This window comes from Neomonachus schauinslandi, chromosome 4 (assembly GCF_002201575.2).
Source record: "Neomonachus schauinslandi chromosome 4, ASM220157v2, whole genome shotgun sequence".
NCBI classification, from domain to species: Eukaryota; Metazoa; Chordata; class Mammalia; order Carnivora; family Phocidae; genus Neomonachus; species Neomonachus schauinslandi.
The window spans coordinates 165,774,406-165,784,518 of record NC_058406.1 but is presented as its reverse complement, the minus strand read 5'-3'; the positions used below and the strand labels follow the sequence as shown (position 1 = coordinate 165,784,518).

General features: G+C 39.7%; 1 protein-coding gene across 1 annotated transcript in view; it reads left to right on the top strand.

Moving 5' to 3' along the window:
• The first annotated feature begins 1,603 nt into the window (after window positions 1–1,603).
• Window positions 1,604–10,113, top strand: part of RAD21 (RAD21 cohesin complex component) — a 28,449-nt gene continuing 19,939 nt past the window's right edge. The window contains exons 1-2 of the mRNA XM_021688758.2: window positions 1,604–1,799; window positions 8,877–9,051. Coding sequence (XP_021544433.1) covers window positions 8,908–9,051 — 144 coding nt within the window. The 5' untranslated portion in view covers window positions 1,604–1,799; window positions 8,877–8,907. The remainder of the gene's footprint in view (window positions 1,800–8,876; window positions 9,052–10,113) is intronic.

The window sequence follows — 10,113 nt, the reverse complement described above, 5'->3', positions numbered from 1 at the left end:
CTCATAGTGTACTTGATGATTTATTTATTTTTTTTTTTTAAAGATTTTATTTACTTATTTGCGAGAGAGAGAATGAGAGACAGAGAGCATGAGAGGGAGGAGGGTCAGAGGGAGAAGCAGACTCCCCGCGGAGCAGGGAGCCCGATGCGGGACTCGATCCCGGGACTCCAGGATCATGACCTGAGCCGAAGGCAGTCGCTTAACCGACTGAGCCACCCAGGTGCCCCTGTACTTGATAATTTAAAAAGTGGAGTGACTGGAGCACTGTGAGAAAGCCGGGGAGCAGGCAGCAGAGGAAGCTAGAGCAGGAGGCAGGGCTACATCAAGGATTCTGGGTAATAGCCTGAAAACTATGGGAAAGTTTTTAGAAAGGGAGGGGAGTGATTAGACATGTGTTTTGCAAAGGTTCCTTAGACTGCATTGCAGGAAAGTGATTAATTGAAGGAAGACAAGAGTGGGAGTAGAGAGACCAGTTAAGGAGGCCACTGAGAGAATGGAGACTTGATGGTAGGATAGACAACGAACAAAAGAAAACAAAACTAACTTCATATAACCCTCCTCCCATCTGCTCTGTCTCAGTGTATGGCTCCCCAGTCCAGTCCATCTAATCCTTGCAATTAAGTCCCAAACCAGAGTTGCAAAGATGCCTAGCTATCACATCTTTGCAACTCCCTCTACCACAGCCTCATAAAGAATCGGTTACCAATTCCTATTGGTTTTATTTCCTTTAAAAAAAACAAAAACAAAACCCCACAAAAGAACACAAATTTACACCCGGGCATTTACTCGAGTCCTCTCCAATATGCCTGCATAGTCTTTCTAAAATGAAGAAGCCTCCATTAGTGTCCAGACACATGACTTTCTTTTTTTCCCCTTTTTCCCTATCCTGTTCTCTACTGCCATGGGACTTTTGCACATCCTGTTCTCTCTTCTTGGGGACTCACGTCCACATCCCAGCTCCACATCAATTCCTCAAGGAAGACCTTCTCTTCCGCTCCAAACTTGCCCACTTTTCGGTCTCCTTGTACATTTGGCGTTTTATGTGGCACAAGTATTTCTAAAAATTCCTCCCTAGCTATACCGAAAGCTTCATGAAGGCAGGTACTATCTCTTCCGTATTCATCATTATGCCCCAGATCCTAGCTATCGCAATATATGGTTCGGAGAAGACCATGTATAAATATAGGTTGACTCAATGAACCCCTAGATTTTATGGAGCTTGTTTAAGGGTTTTATGTTACCTTCGTCACTATGGAACCATTAAAATGAATTTTTTTGTCATGGCAAATAAAACTGCACAACAACAGATACTCCCTCTAAAACAAGCGTAAGACTAAACGTAAACCCAGATATTCATGCCACTGGCAAGCGCTGCGCGTGCGCTGTCTCCCTGATCCGCAGCGCTTGAAGACCCTCTGGCAAGAGAATCACCTTTGCGCTTGCTCAGTTTGGGGCTGCACAACCAGAGGGCGGGGTCCAAAGAAAAGGAAATGGTCAATGCGCCTGCGTCGCTCCTTCTAGGGCTTAGGCTGGTTGCGCAGGCGCATAGGTACCATTTTTGACCGTAAACATCCTGCCGATTTGAACCGAGGATTTGGGCGGCAGGAAGAGCCGCGGCGTAACGGCAGCCATCTTGTTTGTTTGAGTGAATCGGAAAGGAGGCGGTGGCTGTGGCGGCGGCGGGAGCTGCTCCGAAGCTACACCTCACAGGGGCTCCCCCCCCCTTTCCCCGCCCCCTCCCCCGACCCTTTTCCCCTCCCCAGGCCACCCAACCCGCCCAGCTCCCGGCGGAGAGCAAGGTAAGATACTCGGCCAGCCCCTCTTATCCTCGGGTTCCCTCCTCCTACCCCTTCTCTGCCGTCTTGCAGTCTAGGAGCCGGACTCTGGGGGGGGCGGGGGAAGCGAGGGAGAAGAGCACTCGCCGCGCCCCGGGATGGTGGCCGTGCTGCCACCGTCCGAGCTCCGGAACGGCAGCGCCGCCCGCCCAGGCCTCTTCCCCCGGGCCCGCCCTCGGCCAGGACCCGCGCAGCCTGGGCCCGCATTATCGCTTGTTCGGTAACAAATGGTTCTGGTCCGTTCCAAGGCCGAAAAGCCGTTACTCCGCCAGTCCCTCGGGAGCCGCATCTCCCGGGGGAGGTAGAGGAAACCCTGGGCCGCGGAGGGAGAGGCGGAGGTTTGAACGAGCCCGCTCTGGGCACTGGGCCGCCTACTCCGGTAAAAATGGCTGTCTAGGAAGACGCGGGGCGGGAGGCGGCGGCGGGTCGGCGCCCGCGATGGCAGCTCGAAGGGGCAGCAACCGTTCGCAGAGCTTGGGTTCGGGGGTCGGAGACGTGCGGGCCTTGCCCTTGCGGGCGCTGTGAAGCCACATCACTGCGGCGGGTCCCTCTCCAGGGACTGCTGCTGCTCTCCCTCTCCTTTTTTAAACGAAAAATTTTACGTTGGGAATATTACATATTGGACAGAGCAATAGAAAACCCGACCAAGGGAAGTTGCTTCTGATTCTTAGGAAATTAGCATAATTGGTTCCCCCCCCCCCCGCCCCGCCCCGAGTTTTCTAATGATTAGGGGTATTGAGTGTTTTGATACTGATGTAGAGACGTTTTGGGAAGGTGTGTGTTTCTGACAAATGCTTGACGTCTTTTTGCTCGCCGGGAAAGGCTTTGTGATTGATCTGTTGTGATAGAGTGGGGTGACACTGTCTATTTGTGCTGCCATACCTAGCGGCCTTCTTCAAATTTGAAAGAAGGAAACACTGGAGGGTTTGTCTGCCCACCCTATGATTTGTAAGGCCGTCTTAAGCGTTCAAAAACGCGCTTGTGTTTTTAAGGCTTTCTGGTAAAGGCCTGTGTTTATCGGCTCTCTTTGCAAGCGAAAGTTAATATTTGCTCTTACAATGCTGTTTAGAATCACCACTGAAATCCAGAAAAAAATTCTTATTTTCATAAAATGAATGCAAATGCCAGTGACCTGTGTGAGTCGGCAGAATTTTGGAGACGGGCTGGAGAAGCTTTCCTAAGTTGTAGAGTCATTAAATATCCTTTTTTTTAATGTTGGAGTCATCTCATAATTATCCTTCAAAAGACACTGATGAGGACGTATACCATATCCAGTGATTAAATTATTTAACAGTTCGTAAATGGTTGAGGTGACAGCAGTGCATAACTAATGGACATAGTGCTTTTTATACAAAGTTAGACTTAACATTGGTAGAGTGTAACCTAATTTACTTTTTTTGTTGTTTATAAAGACAACGCATTAGTTCACTCTAGAATTAAATTTTCCACTTAGAGTGGCATATGTTTAAAGTATTCTTAAAGTTGATTATTTCTTTCCTGATGAATTTCTATTTATTGGAACACATATTCTGGTAAATTTTATCTTTTACAGTTTTGTGCAGAAGGGAAATTTCTAATTTTTGAGAAATACAGTTTTGTGTTACTTGTTTAAATGTGATGTCAGGTTGTTAGGCATAATCATGCTGACCTGTATATGCTTTGCTGTGAGATTTTCTTCAGAGTTACTGTTTATTTACATCTGCAGTGGGATTATGTTGGTTTGCTGTTCTATTTCATTCTCATAATCCTGTTTGGTAAATATCCTCGTTTTATAGATGTGAAAGCTAAGACTCAAATGTTAAGTAACTTTTAACCCTTACTAACCAACTAACGAGGGAGCAGAATTTGAATCTAGGACCTTCTGATTGTAAATCTCTTGTTCAAAGAATGTTAGTACCAAAAGGGTGGGGAACTCTAGTGTGCAGGGTTGGAAATAGCTTCTATTACTGAGACACTCCCCAACCCCCAAGAGATACATTCTTCCACGAGTCAGGTATAGATGTTTTCCAAGGTTAGTAAATCCCTGAATTTCAATCTTCCAGGTGTTTATAGTTTATGAAAATGAACCACACAGACTAAGCAGCTTGACTTGCCGGTTAATGGCAAAGGAGGATTGTGTCTTGACTTCCAATATAATAGTACTTAGAGTACGTGATATTTGTGTATGTTCCAAGTTAAACAGTACAAAAAGGTTGGTCTCACTTTCCCAGCAGACCCACTTTCCAAAGGGTAACCAGTGTCATCAGTTTCATTTGTACACCACAGATCCTTTATGCAAGTGCATTAAATATATGTTATAGAGAGAGAGCCCTCCTTTTTTTTTAAATACATATATGTATATCAGTGTTTAAGGCCTCATGGAATTCTGTTATATGGGTGTATTAATTTGTTAAAAGATGCTAATTAGCAGCTAGGTAAGTTATTTCTAGTATTTTGCCGTTAAAAGTCATGCTGGCAGGGCAACGCACTTGCGGTTAGAGGTGTGGGTTCTGAAATTCAAGTTTCCACTTGCATTAAATGCTAGTGACCTTTGGCACATTGTCCTCTCCTTTTCTCTGTTTTCCAGTCTGTAAAATGGGCCAGTACTTATACGACTGTCATGCAGATGGACACACAGAATTCTTAGATCTTAGTGAGATTTTTTTAAGATTTTTTTGTTGTTACTAATATTTTACATCTCTATGTATATCTTTGGCATTATTACTGGAAGTGCAGTTTCTGGTTTAAAAGTACGAATGTTTGAGATTTTCATAAGATGTTGGCAAATTGCCCTTGAGAAGGTCATACCAATTTATACAACCATTGTCCTGCCCTGTTTTCTAACAGATGAGTGAAATATCATAATTCATATTGTAAAAACATGAAATTACTTTTTAGGATATATTGAAAAAAGTTTGCTGCTTTAGAAAAAAATGAGAAATCATGAAATTGCTAAGCTATGGTATGGGACCAAATGCAGGCTTTATGCTGAGATCTTTTGCAAAGGATTGACATAGATCTACAGAAATTCAAATCTACAGAGATTAATCAACTTTTTTTAAGATTGGTTAAGTATAGTAATACTAAGGAAAAAGATTGTTTAAAAGCAATGATTACACTTTCTCCTTATTTTGATATAAGCCAGTAGTTGATCCACCACTGTGCTTCAGGCTTCCTTTAGTTATTAGGGTGATTTCCTCTTGCTAATTGTTTCCCAGAGTAATTTTAGCACCACTCTGCTTTAGTTACCCCCATACCATGCCAAGAAAACATCTATTTAGGAATCTCTGCCTCCACATAGCTGGGATATTTTAGGCATGGTACTCTGACTAGGAGCTTAAGTCCTGGCCATGAGCTACTGACACCTGTTGAAAAGCACCAGTAGTTTTAATTTCTAAAATCTCCAGAATTTTTTACGTGTGTCGATTATGAGATCACTTGGTGTATCTCAGTTCCTTATTCATTAAGCACGTATTTAGTAGTTGACATGCGGCAGGCAATATTCTAAGAACTAAATATTAAGGAGATTTTTATTGGAACACAGCTATCTTCAGTGAAACTTGGGACTTCTTGTGTATGACAGTGATGGTATTTCTAAGAACACACTAACATATTGAATTTCTACAAAATCCTGTAGACTTTATAGTGCTGGGGATGCAGCTTAATTTTCACGCTAACAAACATTTAGGCTTAAAGTAAAAGCACTGCTTTGCAACATAGGTTCTTTGATTATGGGAAGCATATTTTGAACTATAAAATACTGCTGAGCAAGACATAAGATACACTTGAAGTGTTATTATTTAATTCTTCTACCTTAGAGTGTTTGATCTGAATTCTTCCTAGTTTTGTATTCCTTAGTTCTTAATTTCACGTTTGAGAGAAAGAGTTCCAACATTGGGCAATTGATGAAGCCTTTTTTTTTTCCCCCTTTGGAGACAGTTTTCCTAGTGTAAATTTATGATCCCCTGGGAGCATCTGGTTCAGCAAATGAGAATTTCAGAACCCTATGCTATTAAGTGATGGAAAATGGAGAAGAGGCAAACCTAACTGAATTACTTTTGCACCTCCACACATTCAAACATTTTTGACAGGCGTGAAGTCTCTTGCCTGTGATATGTTTAATATATATTTTCTGTACATCACTGGAAAGAATGGGCACAGTTTTTAATTCAAAGTACAGTAAGCAAAATTCTCATTTTAAAATTTACAGTCTCTTTGTAAAAACATGAAAATAAGAGTTTACTTTGGATTTCTTTTTTTAAGCTAATTCAAAAAGGAATTTTTATTCCCACTAGCAGTGTATAATAGATAAAGCTTCTGTATATCCTCACTGGACTTTGGTGTTGCCATTATTTTTTATTTTAGGTCTTATAATAGATGTGCAGTGATCTTTCATGGGTCTAAATGTGCATTTTCTTAATGACTGGTGATGGTGAGCATCTTTTCTTGTTCTTATTTGACGTTGGCATATCCTTTTCTGTGAAATTTCTTTTGTTCATTTTCTAATTAGATTTTTTTACTTGAGTTTTTAGAATTCTTTATTCTGGATCCAGGTCCCTGTCAGATATGTCATTTTCAAATTTTTTCCCCTATTGTGTGTACCTTTACATTCTCAGCTCTTTCATGGAACAAAATTTCTTAATTTGATAAAGTTCAGTTCATTGGGTTTTTTTCCTTTATGGGACATGTTTTTGGTGTCCTTTCTAAAAACTCTTACTGGGGCGCCAGGGTGGCTCAGTCAGTTAAGCGTCTGCCTTCCGCTCATGTCATGATCCCAGGGGCCTACTCACTGGGGAGTCTGCTTCTCTCTCTCTCATCCTCTCTCTCAAAAAAATAAATACACTTACCAAGCTTTAGGTATACCAAAGGTTTTTCCCCTCTGGTTTTTTTCTAAAAATTTTAAACTTTTACATTTAAGTCTATGATTTATTTTGAATTACTTTTCATATAATGTGTGAGGTTTGGATCAGGGTTCTTTTTTTCCCCCGCCCACGGTTGATGTCCAATCACCCAAGCATTATTTGTTGAAGACTATCCTTTCACCTTTGTCAAGTTTCATCTTTGTGAAAAATCAGGTGGACTTATTTATGTGGATTTCTGGGTTCCCTGCCCTGTTTCATTGATCTGTGTGTTTTTCTCTCTGCCAAACAATGTTGACTTTGTAGCTATGTAAATCTTGAAATTGGTTAGACATTCATCTCATTATATTCTTTTTTAAAAAATATAGTTTTAGCTATTCTCATTCCTTTGTCTTTCTATGTAAATTTTACAAAAATCTTATGAATGGCTATAAAGAAAACTCACTAGGATTTTGATAGGCGTTATGTTAAAGTTTCTTTTAAAACTAAACATACACTTACCATGCTGCCCAACAGTCATACGTCAGGACATTTGTCCCAGAGAAATGAAAACTGTTCACTAAAAGTCTATATACACAGATATTTATAGTAGCTTTATTTGAAACAGCCTTGAGCTGGAAACAACCAAATATCCTTCAATAGGTGATTGACAAAGCGAATAGTGGTATATCCATCTCATGGAATGCTACCCTGTGATAAAAAGGAGCATACTATTGATACATGCAATAACGTGGGTGGATCTCAAAGAGTGTTAGATGGCTGAATCCAAAAGGTCACATATTGTATGATTCCATTTATATAACATTCTCAAAATGACAAAATTAGAGATGAAGAACAGAGTGGTGGTTGCTGGGGCTTAAGAATGGTAGAGAGGAAGGAATGGGTGTGAAATTTAAAAGGATAGGAGAGGGAGAGCTTTGTGTTGATGAATTAGTTTTGCATTTTATTCCCTCACAGTGGTGGTTACACAGATCTGCACATGCGATAAAATGGCATAGAATTATACATACACATTGTACCAGTGTCACTGTCCTGGTTTTGATACTGTATGTAAGGTGTCACCATTGGGGGAAACTGGTTAAAGGGTAAGTGGGACCTCTCTGTACTATTTCTGGGACTCCTGTGAATCTATAATTATTTCAAGATCAAAAATGTTTTAAAAATGTTTAAGTACTTTTCATGTGCTACGGGTGTGCTTGAATTTATTTCTGTAAAAACATGACATATCTTCTAGTCCTAGGCATTTTAGAAAAAAATTCGTCTGGCAAAATAGATTTTTTTAATCTTCTGTGAAAGAGGGAAAGTAAATAATATAAGGGAACTATCAACACAGGAAATATAGGAAACATGCACAGTTAATGTGCTCTGCAAGCTGGAGTTTTTAAGCTGCTTTTTTTTTCCTTATGTATTTATACATAGCTTGCTGAGAGAAAAATAAAATGTGAATAACGCTTATATTTCTAAGGCTGTTTCAGTCATAAGATAAATGTTACACTGTGTCATTGTCCTGTATATAGTATTTAAATTATGGACAAGTGCTTTTCAAGTTCCTGAGTTGGGAAAACTATATATATAATACTTTTTAAGCCTCAGCTTTTCTAAACTACTTACCTGGAAAATGGGGCCAACCCACCTGCTTATCTTTATTTGGTACAATATGAAATGCTTATTATTACAGTGCTTGTCATGAGATAGCAGTTATTGTATAAAGCATCTAGCTGAGTATCAATTGTTAATGGGGTTCTGAAAAATGGAAATTTACACATTAATTAATATCTGTGCCTGAGTGTTTTTCTTCTTGGACATACTTTTCTTGCCATGAAGAATATATTATCTAGCGTTTGGCCAGAGTCAGACTCCACAGTCAGTAATCAGGATAGGAATGGAATGAACAAGAGTTTTCTGGTGACAATTTTTACCAAAACACAAAACAAAACCCTGGCACTTTTATTTGGAGTATGAAAGTGATTTGGCTCTTTTGTCCCTTTTCCCTTCCGCTCTTAATATTTTGAGGTCTTTTTCTTGCCCTCTCAAAACTAAGCGATAGGTGGTTGTTTTTTTAATGTGTATTGTACTTTACTCAAACCTTTCATAGTTCTCATATTTAAAAGAATTGGAAACTTTTATTTTCAGATTTTTCTATATGTCTTGATAAATCCTTGTTTTCATATGGTATTTATATTAACTTTTTTTTCCCTTTCAGGTTTCCTCCTGTTTCATAATCAGCCGGAACAATGTTCTACGCACACTTTGTCCTCAGTAAGAGAGGGCCTCTGGCCAAAATTTGGCTAGCGGCCCATTGGGATAAGAAGCTAACCAAAGCCCATGTGTTTGAGTGTAATTTAGAGAGCAGTGTAGAGAGTATCATCTCACCAAAGGTATGTTTGATGTTGATATTTTTATTCACTTTATTGATTGTTTATTGATATGTAAAATAGAATTCTGTAAAACAGCTTTTTAGGTTGACATCTGTGTATACTGGAGGCAAAGAAAAATTTACAGATTATCCATAGTTCCAGTTTGATATGCTATTCCCTTTAAAAATTCTGTAAGTGCACAGATACTTTCATTTGCCAGTTTTCATGGTAGATAAGTATGAGGTCAAGCATTTTATATATGAGGTCAAATATTTTATATTTTGTCTTCCTAGATGTATTTGTACTTAAAATTGTATGTAAGTGTTTCTGATTTGGGAATTTAGAAAATATTCAAAAAAAGGATCCATTAATTGGAAAAGGTTGTAGTGATCAGATCTAATTATCTTATCCACCTAGAAAATAGCATCCATAACGCTTGTTCCTCCTTACCTCCACAGGCCTATTTGCTATTTCTCGAAAATACCCAGCTTTTTGCTGTTTCCTTGAAGATATCCAGCTTTTTCCCTGTCTCAAAACTTTTATAGTTGCTGTGCTCTTCTCCTGAATATTTAATTACTATCTGTCTCCCACTAGAATGGAAGCCTCATGAAAGTCCTTACCTTATCTGCCTTGTTTACTGCTCTATGCCTAGAAGAGCTTTTATTGACATCTTCTGAAACTGTTCTGAAGCAGTGGTTTTCACCCTTGAATTTTATAGTGTAACTGGAAGTAATCCAGGGTTTTTGTGTTACCAAGAAAGGACTTTAGAACACACAGACACAATTACATCTATATTACATCTATTAACATCATGAGCACTTCATTGAAAAACAGATACATTGACTTCGAAAATATGTATATATATGATGTGTTTTAAAGGTCCTTTCCTGGACTTTGTATTAACACATACATGCACCCATTGTCCTAGATTACAGCTGTCTGGACCAGCATTGGGAGCTACTCTTAGAATTGGCAGTTTGGATGCTGCTGGCTGCCATAGGGTGTTAAAAAGAGTAATCCTTTATTGCTGAAAGAGCAAGGGGGTCTCAAAGGAATAAAGCTGGGATCTAGAAGAGACTTGTT